This window comes from Piliocolobus tephrosceles, chromosome 21, assembly GCF_002776525.5.
Source record: "Piliocolobus tephrosceles isolate RC106 chromosome 21, ASM277652v3, whole genome shotgun sequence".
Taxonomy (NCBI): Eukaryota; Metazoa; Chordata; class Mammalia; order Primates; family Cercopithecidae; genus Piliocolobus; species Piliocolobus tephrosceles.
The window spans coordinates 41,698,370-41,716,771 of record NC_045454.1 but is presented as its reverse complement, the minus strand read 5'-3'; the positions used below and the strand labels follow the sequence as shown (position 1 = coordinate 41,716,771).

General features: G+C 51.2%; 1 protein-coding gene across 2 annotated transcripts in view; it reads right to left on the bottom strand.

The window, feature by feature from the left end:
- The window catches only part of KANK2 (KN motif and ankyrin repeat domains 2), a 32,616-nt gene that overhangs the window by 12,811 nt on the left and 1,403 nt on the right, over positions 1-18,402 (bottom strand). For both annotated transcript variants that reach the window (XM_031934820.1, XM_031934821.1), the window contains exons 3-5: positions 16,875-18,086; positions 1,760-1,927; positions 1,552-1,654 (exon numbers count right to left, since the gene is read on the bottom strand). In XM_031934820.1, the coding sequence (XP_031790680.1) occupies positions 1,552-1,654; positions 1,760-1,927; positions 16,875-18,086 (1,483 nt within the window). The remainder of the gene's footprint in view (positions 1-1,551; positions 1,655-1,759; positions 1,928-16,874; positions 18,087-18,402) is intronic.

Here is an 18,402-nt window from a genome sequence, read left to right as displayed (position 1 = left end):
GCAGTGGCGCTCACTGCAACCTCCACCTCCTGGGTTCAAGCAATTCTCCTGCCTCAGCCTCCCGGGTAGCTGGGATTACAGGTGCTTGCCACCACGCATGGTTAATTTTTGTATTTTTAGTAGAGACAGAGTTTCACTATTTGGCCAGGCTGGTCTTGAACTCCTGAATGCAAGTGATCTGCCCCCCTCGGCCTCCCAAAGTGTTGGGATTACAGGTGTGAGCCACTGCGCCCAGCCATATCCCCAGCCTTTTTAAGATAGGGTCTGACTTTTGCCCAGGTTGGACTGCAGTGGTGTGATCTTGGCTCACTGCAACCTCTGCCTCCTGGGTTCAAGCGATTCTTCTGCCTGAGCCTCCCAAATAGCTGGGACTACAGGTTCGCACCACTGTGCTCAGCTAATTTTTGTATTCTTTTAGTAGAGACGGGGTTTCGCCATGTTGGCCAGGCTGATTTCGAACTCCTGAGCTCAGGCGATCCGCCTGCCTCAGCATCCCAAAATGCTGGGATTAAAGGTGTGAGCCGTTGCGCACAGCCGCCTCTAGCCTTTTCTTTTTGAGACAGAGTCTCGCTCTGTCGCCCAGGCTGGAGTGCAATGGTGCAATCTCGGTTCACTGCAACCTCTGTCTCCTGGGTTCAAGTGATTCTCCTGCCTCAGCCTCCCAAGTAGCTAAGACTATAGGCACCCACCACACCCAGCTATTTTTTGTATTTTTAACAGAGATGAAATTTCACCAAGTTGGCCAGGCTGGTCTCAAACTCCTGAACTCAAGTGATCTACACGCCTCAGCTTCCCAAAGCGCTGGGATTACAGATGTGAGCCACTGTGCCCGGCCACTTGGAACCCTACTAAACACAGGTGATTCAGACCTCCTGTTCCACTGCAAAGAGGGCGCTCTCCTGTTTCTTGCTGGCTCTGGACAAAACCTAATCAAGCTTCTAGGCTTGGCATTCAGGGCCCCAAACCAATCATCACTCCCTGCGCCTCCCACTTCTCGTGTCACTCTGCTTTCCCGCCTCTGAGCTTTTATCCACGCTATGCCCCTGCCAGGAGAGCCCTCCCCATGCCCTCTCTTCGCCTTGCTAGCTCCTACTTCTCCTGCAGCACCTGCGTCTCCTCCTTCTGGGACTGCCCTAGGGCCACCTGTGTCTTTCTTGAGGCCCGGTACCACCTGAGTGTTCCCCATCATGGCTCCAACCACAACCTGGTAAGTGGCTCCAACCACCCATCGGTGCCCAGCTCCCCACTGGACCATGAGCTCTATTAGGGCAGGAAGCGGAGTCCGGCACCTTCTGTGGGGTAGAGCTATGCAGTGGTTACACCTTGAGTTCTTGAGCCAGGGCACCTGGGGCTGACTCCTGGGTCACTGAGTGAGCTCCAGCAACGCGCTCAGCCTCCCCGTGCCTCAGTTTCCTCATCTCTGTATTGTGGTTTGATTAAATGAATGAATCAAAGCAAGGGGCTTGGAATGAGGAAATTAGGAGGCTCTCGTGCATGGATGAATGGAGGAGGGGCAGGAAGTGTGGGGTAGGGAGGGTCTTCTCCTCTCACCCGCCGTTGACCCCCACGAACTGGAGGCTCCTCCGGTGGGCTGTGGGGTCTGCAACCTCCTCTTTCCGTTTCATGATAGATCGCACGCCTGCTGGGGGCCCGCCTGGAGGGGAGAACAGAGGAGGTGTTGTGAGACGCCTTCAGGGCCAGACTCCGAGCCGGTGACATCTGGGTGCCCCATCCCTCCTGGCGGCCACCCACCACTTACCGGTGCCCCCGGCCTGCTCGGTCTCTCGGGAGGCTGCCTGCCTGGTGGGCTCCCTGTGGCTGGTGTCCTGGGCAGGCTCTCGGCCTGTGGTCTTCTCAGGCTGTGTAAGGGAGGCTACCTTGGACCCCGGGGGTGATGAGGACGATTCGGCAGGAACTTGTGGGAGGCCTGGAGGGACAGGAAATGAGGTGTCTGCTCCTGGTCATAAAAGCCAAACCACCACAGCCTGATAGCTCCTGCCCTGTGGGTCATAAACCCTGGGCCAGGAGCTGTGACAGGGCTGATTTTTGTGTTACCACATCCAGTCTTCCTTGCCCTCAAAGGGAATTCGGACTATTACAGATGAGGAAACTGAGGCACAGAGCTTCCAAGATCACCCCTTGAGCAGGTGGCAGAATGCAGTTCCAACCTATTTGGTGCCTGCCCAGCAGCTAGTCAGCAACAAGTGACAACCCTGTGGTCCTATATTCCTGGCTCGAGCCTGAGTGATCTCTAAAAATAAGGTTCGGCCAGGCACGGTGGCTCACGCCTGTAATCCCAGCACTCTGGGAGGCCGAGGCGGGCGGATCACCTGTGATCAGAAGTTCGAGACCAGCCTGGCTAACATGGTGAAACCCTGTCTCTACTTTAGCCGGGCGTGGTGGTGCACACCTGTCATTCTAGCTACTCAGGAGGCTGAAGCAGGAGAATTGCTTGAACCTGGGAGGCGGAGGTTGCAGTGAGCAGAGATCATGCCATTGCACTCCAGCCTGGGCAACAGAGCAAGACCCTGCCTCTTAAAATAAATAAATAAATAAATAAATCAGATAAAAACACGTCTTCGCTGTTGGGCCTGGTGGCTCATGCCTGTAATCCCAGCACTCTGGGAGGCTGAGGCAGGCAGATCACGAGGTCAGCAGTTCAAGACCAGCCTGGCCAACATGGTGAAACCCCATCTCTACTAAAAATACAAAAATTAACTGGGCATGGTGGGGTGGGGATGACTGTAATCCCAGCTACTAGGGAGGCTGAGGCAGGAGAATCACTTGAACCAGGGAGGCAGAGGTTGCAGTGAGCCGAGATCACACCACTGCACTCCAGCCTGGGTGACAGAGCGAGACTCTGTCTTGAAAATTAAAAAAAAAAAAATTAAAAAAAAACACATCCTGACTAAAAAAACGAAACAAAACAAAAGACAACAAAACAAAACACCCACCCAGGTTGGTCTGAGGACAAAGGTGACTTCCTGGACGCTGAGGTCCTAGACTGCCAGCCAATAGCATGGAATAAAAGTCCAGTTTCCTTTTCATGTAGCCACCAATGTCTTGGAATCCACTCAGGTCCCCCCAGGCTGCTTTTTAAAACAGGGTTTCACTCCCTTCACCCAAGCTTGAATGCAGTGATGCGATCTCGGCTCGCTGTAACCAGTGCCTCCAGGGTTCAAGTGATTCTCCTGCCTCAGCCCCCTGAGTGGCAAGCAGTAAAGGCACATACCACTGTGTCCGGCTAATTTTCTGTAATTTTTGTAGAGATGGGGTTTCACTATGTTGCCCAGGCTGGTCTTGAACTCCTGAGCTCAAGTGATCTTCCTTCCAAAGTGCTGGGATTGCAGGCTGAGCAGCACCGCCCAGCCCATGCGTGCCTTCTGTGTCAGCATTTCCTCGGGGCTTCCCCTTCCTGTCCCGCAGGGCGCCAACTCTGAAGACCAATTAATTTGAATTCCCTTTAATGGATAAAAAGGTTGTTGGGTTTTTTTTTTTGTTTTTTTTTTCTTTGTGACAGGGTCTTGTTATATTATCCAGGCTGCTCTTGAACTCCAGAGCTCAAGGGATCCTCCCACCTCGGCCTCTCGCATAGCTGGGATTATAGGCGTGAGCCACTATGTCCAGCCTTAAATTTTTTTTGCCATCTACAGTGACTTAATGAGGCCCACAGGCAACATTCAACTTTAGTACAGAACGGTGACCAAATGCTGGACACAGGCAAAGAGTAACATAGACAGGGCTGGTTGCATGAGACACTCGGTCATCAGCATGGCCAACAGCATCCCCAGACCAGGGTGTGGCCAGCTCAGACCACAGAAAACATAAAAACCATGCCAGAGCCAGGGCTTGAACTCATAAGTAGGGAACTGAGCGAGAGCAAACGCCAGTTGCTATGTCAGTCTCTTGATTTTTCTTTTTAAACTTGGCAATAAATTCACATGAAATAAACAAACATACTGCGTGGCCAGGAGACAGATTCACAATGTCAATCTCTGCCCAAAGTGCAGGGCGCCTAAATTGAAATTCTGGGAGAGGCCGGGCGCGGTAGCTCACACTTGTAATCCCAGCACTTTGGGAGGCTGAGGCGGGTGGATCACTTGAAGTCAGGAGTTAAGAGACCAGCGTGGCCGACACGGCAAAACCCCATCTCTACTAAAAATACAAAAATTAGCCGGGCATGGTGGTGGACATTTGTAATCCCAGCTACTTGGGAGGCTGAGGCAGAAGAATCGCTTGAACCTGGGAGGCAGAGGTTGCAGTGAGCCGAGATCATGCCACTGTACTCCAGCCTGGGGGATAGACCGGGACTCTGTCTCCAAAAAAAAAAAATCCTGGGAGAGCCAAAAAATGAGGTGGAGCAATGTTATGCTAAGTGAAAGAAGCCAGATGCAAAAGGGACAAAAACATTGCATGATTCCATTCACAGGAGGTCCCTAGAGTTGCCAAGATTTATTATTATTATTATTATTATTATTATTATTATTTGATACAGTCTTGCTCCATCGTCCAGGCTGGACTGCAGTGGTGCAATCTCGGCTCATTGCAACCTCTGCCTCCCGGGTTCAAGTGATTCTCCTGCCTCAGCCTCCTGAATAGTTGGGACTCCAGGTGCCCACCACCATGCCTGGATGATTTTTGTGTTTTTACTAGAGACAATGTTTCACCATGTTGGCCAGGGTGATCTCGAACTCCTGACCTCAAGTGATCCATCTGCCTCGGACTACAAAAGTGCTGGGGTTACAGGTGTGAACCACTGCGCCTGGCCCTAGAGTTGTCAGATTTAAACAGACAGAAAATAGAACGGTGGGTGCCAGGGGCTGGGGGAAGGAGAATGGGAGTGAGTGTTTAATGGGGACAGAGTTTCAGTTTGGAAAGATAAGAAAGTTCTAAAGATGGATGGTGGTGATGGTTGTGCAATAGTGTGAATGGGCTGGACATGGTGGTTCACACCTATAATCCCAGGACTTTGGGAGGCTGAGGGGGGAGGATCACTTGAGCCCAGGAGTGTGAGACCAGTTTGGGCAACATAGGGAGATCTTGTCCCTAACAAACACAAGAAAAAACACACACAAACAAACGATGCAAATGTACTTAATGCCATTGAATTATATACTGAAAAATGGATAAGATGGTTAATTTTTTTTTTTTTTTTTTTTTTTTTTTTTTTTAGATGGAGTCTTGCTTTGTCGTCCAGGTTGGAGTGCAGTGATGTAATCTCGACTCACTGCAACCTCCACCTCCCGGATTCAAGCAATTCTTCTGCCTCAGCCTCATGAGTAGCTGGGATTACAGGCGTGTGCCACCACGCCTGGCTAATTTGTATTTTTGGTAGAGACGGGGTTTTGCCATGTTGGCCAGGCTGGTCTCGAACTCCTGACCTCCCGTGATCCGCCCGCCTCAGCCTCCCAAAGTGCTGGGATTACAGGCGTCAGCCACCACACCTGGCCAGATGGTAAATTTTATGTTTTATCTATGTTACCACAATATTTTAAATGGTGAAAAAATTTGAGAGGCTGAGGCAGGAGGATCGCTTGAGGCCAGGAGTTCAAGACCAGCCTGGGCAACAGAGCAAGACTCTATTTCTACAATTAAAAAATTACCCAGGTGTGGTGGAGTGTGCCTATAGTCCTAACTACTTGGGACTATACTTGGCTGAGATGAGAGCATTGCTTGAGCCCGGGAGTTTGAAGTTACATTGAGCTATGACAGCACTGCTGTACTCCAGCCTGGGTGACGGAGTGAGACCCTATTTTTTTTTTTGAGACAGAATTTTGCCTTGTTGTCCAGGCTGGAGTGCAATGGCGTGATCTCGGCTCACCACAACCTCCACCTCTCGGGTTCAAGCGATTCTCCTGCCTCAGCCTTCCCAAGTAGCTGGGATTATAGGCATGCGCCACCAAGCCCGGCTAATTTTGTATTTTTAGTAGAGATGGGGTTTCTCCGTGTGGGTCAGGCTGGTCTCGAACTCCTGACCTCAGGTGATCCACCCACCTCAGCCTCCAAAAGTGCTGGGATTACAGGCGTGAGCCACTGTGCCCGGCCTAGACCCTATATTAAAAAAAAAAAGCAAAAAAAAAAAAAAGCCAGGGGCGGTGGCTCACAACTCTAATCCCAGGACTTTGGGAGGCTGAGGCAGGCAGACCACAAGGTTAGGAGATTGAGACCATCGTGGCTAACATGGTTAAACCCCATCTCTACTAAAAATATAAAAAATTAGCCAGGCGTGGTGGCATGCACCTGTAGTCCCAGGTACTTGGGAGGCTGAGGCAGGAGAATCGCTTGAACCCAGGAGGCAGAGATTGCATTGAGCCGAGATTATGCCACTGCACTCCAGCCTGGGCAACAGAGTAAGACTCTGTCTCAAAAAAAAAAAAAAAAAGTGAAAAAAATAAATCCAAACAAACTAGAGCAGAACCAAAGCCCATTTTGCCCCAACAGAAAAGTAGGCAGTGACTTCAAAACCTGGGATGGCTCCTTCCAGTCTAAGGAATTCAAGGTTAGACACAGAATGCTAAAATAACAACAAGTAATAATAAAATTGATCATACTTATTGTTATCCCACTGGGGAATGGGGCCAACTGATACTAAAATTCACACAAAAGAACTGAAGTCCATGATGAGCTAAGACAATTCTACAGAAAAAGAACAAAGATGGAGTAGTTGGTCTGTGAGAGAGTTAAACATACTTCAAAGTCACAACCATGAGAACAGAAGGGCATTTTTACATTAACAAATGGACCAATGGGAGAGAGAAGACAGCCCAGCACTGGGCACTGAGGGTAAGACAGAGGGGGTTTCCACAAGCCAGTGGGAGACAGTGGATTCTGTGGTGTGGTTTTGGGAGAAGCAGCTTACTTTACATGAGAAGAGCCAAGCTGGATCCCTGTCTCACACCATACACAAGAAACAAATTGTGAAGAATTAAGATCAAAGTACAACTACAAAGCTAAAGGGAAATAATGTAGCAGAATATCAGGGACTCAGGAAGGGGAAAGATTCATTCATTCATTCATTCATTCATTCAGTGACAGGGTCTCACTCTGCTGTCCAGGCTGGAGTGCAGCGGCATGATCACAGCTCACTCCAGCTTTGAACTCCTGGGCTCAAGTGATCCTTCCACTTCAGCCTCCCGAGTAGCTGGGACTACAGGCATGCACCACCATACCTGGCTAATTTTTTCTTTTTTTGAGACAGAGTCTTGCATTGTCACCCCAGGCTGGAGTGGAGTGGGGCCATCTCGGCTCACTGCAACCTCCGCCTCCCGGGTTCAAGCGATTCTCCTGCCTCAGCCTCCTGAGTAGTAGCAGGTGCCCACCACCATGCCCGGCTAATTTTTTTATATTTTTATTAGAGATGGAGTGTCACTATGTTGGCCAGGTTGGTCTCGAACTCCTGACCTCGTGATCTGCCCACTCTGGCCTCCCAAAGTGCTGAGATTACAGGCATGAGCCACTGTGCCCGGCCAATTTTTATATTTTTTGTAGAGATGGGGGTCTTACTATGTTGCCTAGGCTGGCCCTGAACTCCTGGACTCAAAGCAATTTTCCCACCAAAGTGCTGAGATTTCAGGTGTTGAGTCAATGTGCCCCGTTAAAATTCTTTTAAAAATTCCTCCAGGGCTGGGTGCAGTGGCTCACGCCTGTAACCCCAGCACTTTGGGAGGCCGGGACAGGCAGATTATGAGGTCAGGAGATCGAGACCATCCTGGCTAACATGGTGAAACCCTGTCTCTACTAAAAATACAAAAAACTAGCCGGGAGTGGTGGCGGGTGCCTGTAGTCCCAGCTACTCGGGAGGCTGAGGCAGGAGAACGGCGTGAGCCTTGGAGGCGGAGCTTGCAGTGAGCCAAGATCATGGCACTGCACTCCAGCCTGGGGGACAGAGCGAGACTCCGTCTCAAAAAATAATAATAATTCCTCCAAGCACAATAATGGTTTTAACTATATTCAAAACGAAAACTTCTGGCCAGGCGTGGTGGCTTACACCTGTAATCCCAGCACTTTGGGAGGCCAAGGTGGGCGGATCACTTGAGGTCAGGAGTTTGAGATCAGCCTGGCCAACATGGTGAAACCCAGTCTCTACTGATAATACAAAAGTTAGCTGGGTATGGCGGTAGGCACCTGTAATCCCAGCTACTTGGGAGGATGAGGCAGAATTGCTTGAACCAGGGAGGCGGAGGTTGCAGTGAGCTGAGATCGTGCCACGGCACTCCAGCCTGGATGACAGAGCAAGACTCCGTCTCAAAAACAAAAACAAAAACAAAAATGAAGACCTGTAAGATCCTCATGGGTGCGGTGGGGGAGTGCCGGAGATTGGCACAGGCAAAAATTGGCAAGGGATAATCTTCTAGAACAGGGTCAACAAACTTTCTGGGAAGGGCTAGATAGCAAACATTTTTGGTTACGTCAAACACAAGGACTTCGTTGCAACTGCTCAACTGTGGCATAGTTCTAACACAAAACCAGCCACCGACAGTATGTAAACGCTTCCGCGTGGCTGTATCCAATCATTATCTTGTTCAGGTCAAGAAATATTATTTGTTTTGAGACAGAGCGAGACTCTGTGTCTATTTTTTTTTTTAATGTGAAAAAATCAAAAAATAAACTAGAGCAGCACCCAAAGCCCATTCTGCCCCAACAGAGAAACAGGCAGTGACTTCAGGCACCTTTTTTTTTTTTTTGAAACGAAGCCTCGCTCTTATTGCCCAGGCTGGAGTGCAATGGCGTGTTCTCAGCTCACTGCAACCTCCACCTCCCAAGTTCAAGCGATTCTCTTGCCTCAGCCTTCCGAGAAGCTGGGATTACAGGCACCCGCCATCATGGCCGGCTAATTTTTGTACTGTTGTAGAGACGAGTTTCACCATGTTGGCCAGGGTGGTCTCCACCTCCTGACCTCAGGTGAGCCACCATGCCCAGTCTACTTCAGGCAACTTCTGTTGCCCAGGCTCGAGTCCAACCATAGCTTGCTGCAGCCTCAAAATCCTGCGCTTGCTGGGCATGGTGGCTCATGCCTGTAATCCCAGCACTTTAGGAGGCCGAGGCAGGTGGATCGCTTCAGCCCAGGAGTTTGAAACCAGCCTGGGCAACATGGTGGAACCCCATCTCCACAACCATAAAATTCCTGGGCTCAAGGAATCCTTCTGCCTCACCCTCCTGAGTAGCTGGGCCTACAGCTGCAGGCCACCATGCCAAACTAATTTTTTTACTTTTTTTTTGTAGAGACGTGGTGTCACTATATTGCCCAGGCTGGTCTCAAACTCCTGGCCTAAAGTGATCCTTTGGCCTCGGCCTCCCAAAGTGCTGGGATTACAGGCATGAGCCACTGTACTTGGCCCAAAATATACTTTTTAAATCGTTCAACCATTTAAAAAAAATGTAAAAAAATCATTCTTAGCTGTGGGTTGTAGAAAAACAGATTTCGGGCTGTATCTGGCCCATAGGCCATAGTTTGCCAGTTTTGAATCTGGAAGATACCAGGAACTTCTAAAAACTGCTCAGAGAAAAAATGGAGAAAGGCTACAAGTAATTGACTTACAGAGGAACCTTATTAGGCACACACAGAGAAGCCATATCTCTCACTGCCTATCAGAGCTATGCCAATGAAAACAATAAGGAGGGCTGAATTCCGAGGCTCGCATCTACAATCCCAGGACTTTGGGAGGCTGAGATGGATCACTTCAGCCCTCGAATTCGAGACCAACCTGAGCAACAGAGCAAGACCCCATCTCTAAAAAAAATTACCTGAATGTGGTGGCACATGCCTTTAGTCCTAGCTACTCGGGAGGCTGAGGTAGAAGGATCACGTGAGCCTGAGAGGTTGAGGCTGCAGTGAACTGTGACCGTGCCACTGCACTCCAGCCTGGGTGACACAATGAGACCCTGTCTCAAAAAACAAAACAATGAGGAGATACCATTATGTAGCAGCTATCAGATGGATAAAAAATTTAGAAAGATAGGGCCGGGCGTGGTAGCTCACACCTGTAATCCCAGCACTTTGGGAGGCCGACGTGGGTGGATCACCTGAGGTCGGGAGTTTGAGACCAGCCTGGCCAACATGGTGAAACCCCCTCTCTACTAAAAATACAAAAATCAGCCAGGCGTGGTGGCATGCCTGTAATCCCAGCTATTAGAGATGCTGAAGCATAAGAATCGCTTGAACCTGGGAGGCGGAGGTTGCAGTGAGCCAAGATCGCGCCACTGCACTCCAGTCTGGGCAACAGAGCAAGACTCTGTCTCAAAAAAGAAAAAGAAAGAAAGAAGAGGCCAGGCGCAGTGGCTCATGCCTGTTAATTCCAGCACTTTGGGAGGCCAAGGCAGGCAGATCAACTGAGGTCGGGAGTTGGAGACCAGCCTGACCAACCTGGAGAAACCCGTCTCTACTAAAAATACAAAATTAGCTGGGCATGGTGGCGCGTGCCTGTAATCCCAGACACTCAGGAGGCCGAGGCAGGAGAATCGTTTGAACCCGGGAGATGGAGGATGCAGTGAGCCGAGATCGCGCCATTGCACTCCAGCCTGGGCAGCAAAGGTGAAAACTCTGTCTCAAAAAAAAAAAAAGGACGGCCAGGCGTGGTGGCTCAAGCCTGTAATCCCAGCACTTTGGGAGGCCGAGACGGGCAGATCACGAGGTCAGGATATCGAGACCATCCTGGTTAACACGGTGAAACCCCGTCTCTACTAAAAAATACAAAAAACTAGCTGGGCGAGGTGGCGGGCGCCTGTAGTCCCAGCTACTCGGGAGGCTGAGCCAGGAGAATGGCGTAAACCCGGGAGGTGGAGCTTGCAGTGAGCTGAGATCCGGTCACTGCACTCCAGCCCGGGCGACACAGTGAGACTCTGTCTCAAAAAAAAAAAAAAAAAAAAAAAGGAAGAAAAATTAGAAAGACAGATAAAGCCGTATGTTAGTGAGGATATGAGAAAATGGACACCTTGTACCGGAGCACAGTGTTAGGAATGCAGACAGGGAGAGGCTTTTTTGGAAAGGATCAGACAGGACTTGGAGTGAAGTTGCAAATCCTCTAGGAATGGGCAGTCCCACAGGAGGGGATGTGTGACGATGACTCCAGCATTGTTTGTGGTGGCCGGAAATTAGAAGTAACCAGATACCCACTGTGGGGGGATTAGAGAAGAGGGTAGGTGGGTGCAGTGGCTCACGCCTGTAATCCCAGAACTTTGGGAGGCCAAGGTGGGCAGATCATGAAGTCAGGAGTTCGAGACCAGCCTGGCCAACGTGGTGAAAACCCCGTCTCTACTAAAAATACAAAAATTAGCCAGGCATGGTGATACACATCTATAATCCCAGCTACTTGGGAGGCTGAGGCAGGAGAATTGCTCGAACCTGGGAGGCGGAGGTTGCAGTGAGCAGAGATCACGCCATTGTACTCCACCCTGGGCGACAGAGCGAGATTCCGTCTCAAAAAAAAAAAAAAAAAAAGGAAGAAAAAAAAGAAAATAAAAAGTGACAAACTAGATTTACAAACATCAGTGTGGAGAGTTCAAAAATAGCGTAAGGAGAGGAAAAAATAAGAAACAGAAAGAGATTTTTGTTTTTCTGAAGCACACCACCATTTAAGGAAATGAAGCACGCACAAGGCATATTTTTCAAGGACACTCAAATGTCTAAATAAGTTTCTGGAAGGTGGATTGTAAGGAATGGTATTAGATGGGGTGGGGGTGGCACTGATGGTGGAGAGCGGAGGGTGGTGAGCTTCAGACTGTGGGTGCTGTTTTTACATTTTTAAATGGATGGGAAAGAAGAATTTAATTTGGGACTTATGAAAAGTATGTGAAATAGAAATGTCAGGGTCTGTAAATAAAGTTTTATTGGAATGCGGCCATGTTCGTTCATTTCCATATTGTCTATGGCTGCTTTTGCAACTGCAAAATGAAGGCACTGAAGCATCAAACTCAAAAACGTATACATTAAATATGTGCATTTTTGGGGCATATTAAGTATACATCAGTAAAACCAGAAAAAGCTGGGCATAGTGGCACATGCCTGTAATCCCAGTTACTCAGGAGGCTGATGTGGAAGGATCACTTCAGTCCCCGAGTTTGAAGCCAGCCTGGGCAACATAGTGAGACCTCATCTCAACAAAAAGGATAAAAGGAATAAAAATAAAGTGGGGAGGAAAAAAGAACTGAGGTAGAGTTGAATCAATGCAATAGAGACTGTATGACCCGCCAAAGTGAAAATATTTACTGACCTTTAGCATTGAAGGGTGAAGGTGGAGGTTGAAGATGAAAAAATAATAATACAAGAGAAGTGTTCTGCACAGGCTAACGTGGATGGTTGTCAGGAGCTAAGGAATGAGATGAATTCAGTTTTGGACTCCTGAAGGCCAAAATAAAAAATTTTTTTTTTGAGATGGAGTCTCAGTCTCACTCTGTCATCCAGGCTGGAGTGCAGCGATGCCATCTCAGTTCACTGCAATTTCCACCTCCCCGGTTCAAGCGATCCTCCTTTCTCAGCTTCCCAAGTAGCTAGGATTACAGGTGTGCGCCACCACGCCTGGCTAATTTTTGTATTTTTAGTAGAGCCGGGGTTTCGCCATGTTGTCCAGGCTGGTCTTGAGCTCCTGACCTCAGGTGATCTGCCCACCTCGGCCTCCCAAAGTGCAGGGATTACAGGCGTGAGCCACCGCACCCGGCCCAAAATAAGTTTGTTTGTTTTTTTTTAAATTTAGGCTGGGTGCAGTAGCTCATTCCAGTTTGTTCAGCCCCTTGATAAGCCCGAGCCTCTGCTTATCTCAGGGCCTTTGTCCCTGCTGTGCTCCTCCCCGGACCATTATTTTTTCCACCTCTTTTGGTGACTTCTTTCCTTTCACGTCTTTGTTCAAAGAGGCTCCTTGGAGGCCAGGTGTGGTGGCTCACGCCTGTAATCCCAGCACTCTGGGAGGCCGAGGCCGGCAGATCACGAGGTCAGGAGTTCAAGACCAGCCTGGCCAATATAGTGAAACCCCATCTCTACTAAAAGTACACAAAAATTAGCTGGGTGTGGTGGCGGGCGCCTGTAATCCCAGCTCCTTGGGAGGAGGAGACAAGGAGAATCTTTTGAACCCGAGAGGCGGAGGTTGCAGTGAGCTGAGATAGAGCCATTGCACACCAGCCCGGGCGGCAGTGCAAGACTCCATCTCAAAAAAAAAAAAAAGAAAAGATAAAAAGATGCTCCTTTAAGAGGCTATAGAGCCAAGAGCTGACCTTCAGCACCAAGTATCAACACACGCCTGGTACCACGGTGAACACTTGACATGAACTGATTCTCTCCCCCCTACTCCCGCCCACAAGATTGGTCTTGCCCAGGCTGGAGTGCAGTGGTATGGTCACAACTCACCGTAGCCTTGACCCACTGGCCTCAAGCAATCCTCCTGCCTTGGCCTCCCAAAGCTCTAGGATTATAGGCATAAGCCACTGCGCCTGGCCAAACTGACATATTAAAGCCTCACATTATTCCAGAGATACTGTGCCGTCAGGACCCCCAATTTGCAAATGAGGAAACTGAGGCACAGAGAGATTAAATCATGCTCAAAGGCCGAGTCAGTTGGATCACCTGAGGTCAAGAGTTTGAGACCAGCTTGACCAACATGGTGAAACCCCATCTCTACTAAAAACACAAAAATTAGTCAGTTATGGTGGTGCCCGCCTGTAATCCCAGCTACTTGGGAGGCTGAGGTTGCAGTGAGCCGAGATTGCATCGCTGCACTCCAGCCTGGGCGACAGAACAAGACTCTGTCAAAAAAAAAAAAAAAAAAAAAAAAAAAAAAAAAGGAAGATATAGAAATGAATTAAGACATTCCAGCTCAGCCCAAGCAAGGCAGAGATTGGGGCTGCCTGCAGCAAAAGGGAATAAAATGAGACTCCAGGAAGAACTTTCAGGGCAGCAGCTTGCATGCAAAGGTGGACATCGCTATGTCTGCTTGTCCTGCAGGCAGAAGGCCTCCCAGCTGCTCTGGGAGGCACGTCTGGAATGGTGGTTGCCTCTCAGAGATTCCGAGGCTGAGCCAGGCGGGCCTCTGGCAGGGGGCCAGAACCTCAGGGTTGGGTGTTTGGGATAGACATAGAACAGGCGGGTGGTGTCCAGAGCTGGCCAGGAACAACACAGGCCAGCGAGAAAACACAGCTGGGTCCCTGCCCTCCAGCCTGTGCCCTCTGGTCTGTCGGTAGGGGCTCTGGCCACCTGATATCCGAGGCTGGGATGAGAACTTGGGCCCTACCTTTGAGCTCTGCGGCAGATTCAAGCTGTCCTGGGTTTATTTATTTTTACTTTTTTTCTTTTTCTGTTTTTTGAGATAGAGTCTCACTATCATCCAGGCTGCAGTGCAGTGGCGCGATGTTGGCTCAATGCAGCCTCCATCTCCTAGGTTCAAGCAATTCTCCTCCCTTAACCTCCCGAGTAGCTAGGACTATGGGAGTGTGCCACCATGCCCAGCTTATTTTTGTATTTTTAGTAGTGACGGGGTTTCACCATATTGGCCAGGCTGGTCTTGAACCCCTGAGCTCAGGTGATCCACCCACCTCAGCCTCCCAAAGTGCTAGGATGATAGGCTTGATGTCCTGGGTTTAGATACTGGCTCAGTTGAGCCACTTCCTGGCTGTGTGACACAGGACAAATGAATCTCCTCAAGCCTCAGTTTCCCCAGGTATAAACAGGGCTGACCAGAACATTATCAGCAGAAGCTGCAACCAGTACTTAACCGTGTGCATTAATTCATAAATTCTCCACCTCTCTAGAGACGGAGAGCATTATCATGCCACTTCACAGATAGGGATGTTTAGGGCTAGAGAGGTGACGTTGCTCACCCAGTATCACACGGCATGAGTTTGAACCCACCTGGCAGAGCCTCCCCGACTATGTTTCAAGAAGAACAGCTGTCATTATCATTATTATTATTATTATTATTTTTGAGACACAGTTTCACTCTGTTGCCCAGGCTGGAGTGCAGTGGCATGATCTCAGCTCACTGCAACCTCCGGCTCCCAGGTTCAAGTGATTCTTGTGCTTCAGTCTCCGAAGTAGCTGGGATTACAGGCACCCGTCAACACGCCCGGCTAATTTTTGTATTTTTAGTAGAGACAGGGTTTCACCATGTTGGCCAGGGTGGTCTTGAACTCCTGGCCTCAAGTGATCTGCCTGCCTCTGCTTCCCAAAGTGCTGCGATTACAGGCATGAGCCACCGTGCCTGGCCAGCTGTCATTATTATTATTAATTATTTTGAGATACAGTTGAACTCTGTTGCCCAGGCTGGAGGGCAGTGGTGTGATCTTGGCTCACTGCAACCTCTGCCTCCCGGGTTCAAGCGATTCTCCTGCCTCAGCCTCCGGAGTAGCAGGGACTATAGGTGCGTGCCACCACGCCCGGCTGATTTTTGTTATTTTTAGTAGAGACAGGGTTTCACTGTGTTGGCCAGGCTGGTCTTGAACTCCTGGCCTCAAGCCATCCGCCTGCCTTGGCCTCCCAAAGTGTGGGATTACAGGCATGAGCCACCGCGCCTGGCCCAGCTGTCATTATGATGAATCATTTGGGTGCCTTCTCCCAGGGACCTCAGGACAACCCGGCAGCTGACATTCTGCACAGCCGGCATCCCCTTTCCTGGCATCAGGACTCAGTACTTCCTCTGGGAAGCACCCCCTTCCTCCCTCAAAGGCCACAGGGCTTGGGAGGGGCTCCCCTACCCCCAGTGTCCATGGCTAGGCAGACAGGGACGCCGCACTGTGATTGGCTCAGCAATGGGCACATGACCCAGGCCAGCCAATGAGGGCCCCCTCTGGGATTTTTACTGGTGCTCTTTGGACTAAGGAGCTCCCTCTCTACTAAACGGAACAGACAGATGCCTGGAGCAGTGAGGTCACCTTCCCTTGCCTGCCTGAAAGAGAAGCTCCCAGGGTAAACAAAAAAAGAAAGGCAACAAGTTAGATTCCTGATGATACCTGAGCACTGAGGCCAGCATGGTGGCTCATGCTTGTAATCCCTGCACTCTGGGGGGCCAAGACAGGAGGATCACTTGAGCCCAGAAGTTTGAGACCAGCCTGGGCAACATAATGAGACTTTGTCTCTACAAAAAATTAAAAAAAATTAACGAGGCACTCGTTAATTTTCTTCCACCAGACACATCACTCCAACTCTTAGAGAGTCTGTCTTGTCATCCACAAAAGGGGGAGAATTGTGCAGCCAACCTCAGAGCTGTAGCAACCATGCAGAGAAATTAGGTGACTGCCACTTTGTCAGTATCCAGAAAGTGGGAGGTATTTGGGGGAACGTTCCCCAAGGCTGTTGGTTTACCAGGCAGAAATCCTCCCTGTTTATTCAGTAAGTGACAGGAATCAATCTTGGACCAGTTTAAGCAGTGAAAAGGAAATGTGTTGTTATGTAACTGATGACAGCTTCAGGCATGGCTGGATCCAGGTGCACAAATCTCTTGTTGTTGTTATTAAGAGATAGAGTCTCGCTCTGTTGCCCAAGCTGGAGTGCAGCGGTGCAATCACGGCTCATTGCAGCCTTGACCTCCTAGGCTCAAATAATCCTCCCGCCTTAGCCTCCAAGTAGCTGGGTCTACAGGCACTGCAACCTCTGCTTCCCTGGTTCAAGCGATTCTCCTGCCTCAGCCTCTTGAGTAGCTGAGGTTTCAGGTGCGTGCCACCACACCTGGCTAATTTTTGTATTTTTAGTAGAGATGAGGTTTCACCACATTGGCCAGGCTGGTCTTGAACTCCTGACCTCAAGAGGCCTGCCTCGGCCTCCCAAAGTGCTGGGATTATAGGCATGTGCCACAGCACCCCGCCTGGATCCTGGCATTCTGAGGGTCCAGGATGAGCCATGGGAAGAAAGAGGGCCCCCCTACCCCCAGCCATTCTCCCCGCCTGCGACTGCTTACCTGCCGTTCCATCACAGCTGCGCTCTGTGATGCTAATCTTCTTCACCATATGGACGTTGCTGGTAGCCGCAGCGGGCACTGGGCACATCGTCTCCACCACCTCCTGGCTGCGGAACACAGGTGGGCTCTCACGCCCACCAGGCATTGCCAGGGCCCTCAGCCCTGCCCCGTAAGGCTCCAGGCTCTGGGCCCGCTGTGCAGGGGTGCCAGCGGCTGTGCTGGCCACCACCTCCACCTCCCGTGGCCCTTCTACCACCCGGACGGTATCCACGCGAACCGGGCTGTCTGGCGGTGGCCAGGCCTGGGGCTGGGGGTCGGCCTGCCGGGCCTGCGCTGCCTGCAGCTCCTGCAGTGCCTTCTTGAGCTGGGTCTCCAGCACAGCGACCTTGGCGGTGAGGGCAGCCTCCCCATCGGGCATGCCCAAGTCCCGTTCTCGGACCCAGGTGCCCACACTCCGGGTCTCAAGTGCCACTGGGTCCTCTGGGGGATCGGGGAGGTCCAGGCAGAGCTCGCTGCGGCCCCGGCCCGCTGTGGGGTGGCCCAGGAACTTCTGGCTCTTAAGTTGCACTGTGAGCTGACGCTTTTCCTCCTGGAGCACCGAGAGCTTCACCTGGAGCACGGGGATCAGCTTCACCTGCTCCTCCAGCTGCCGTAGCTTCCGCAGGGCACCCGCCATCTGCTCTCGCACGTGGGCCAGGTGCCCGGCACTGGGAGGCACCGGCGTGGACAGTCCCGAACTCCGTGGCGTCGGGGGTGGCAACCCCACACCCACCAGGGAGGCCGTCGAGCCGGCCGCACTGGGGGTCAGGGAGCCCAGGCCGGCGGGTGTGGCCGCCTGGTCCTCGAGACGGCGACGGGCGTCCAGCAGTGTGCGCTCCACCCGCGGATTGAAGCCACCGCGGGTCTCCAGAGCACCATACTGAGGATAGAAGCCACGGCCGCAGTAGGAATAGGCTGAGTGGCGGCTGTCCCCACTGGCATTGGAGCACAGCGACTCAGTGGACGTCCACCAGGAGCCAGGGCCACGGGGCAGCGAGCTCAGGCGGGGGCGGCGCTGCACCGCCACGCGTCGCAGCGTGTGGCCCTTCTCGATGTCGTCCACGTACTTGAGGAAGTCCAGGTCCAGGCGGTAGCCATAGGGGGTCTCCACAGAGTAGGGTGGATCGGGGTCCTTGGCAGGGAAGGCAGGCGGGGAGGCCGGGCCAGGGGTCCCTGGGGGTGGGAGAAACACCAGGACCTTTGAATCCTCTTGTCCCCATACTCAGGGTGAAGACTGATGCCTGGGGAGAGTTGGGCTTTATTTGCCCAAGAGATGGGAGCCCAGCTGGTACTCAACCTTGTCTGCTCTCAGACCCTCCCAGTGCAGGGCTGTGCCTCCCCATCAGACACCCGGGGCAGGACTCTGCCTCCTCCCTCAGACGTCTAATTGTTGGGCTGCGTCCCACCCTCAAAGTCCCCAGGGCAGAGTCCTCGGCCCCTCAGGCCTCCAGAACTGAAGCTCCCCAGGGCAGGGCCCTCTTCCCTGAGT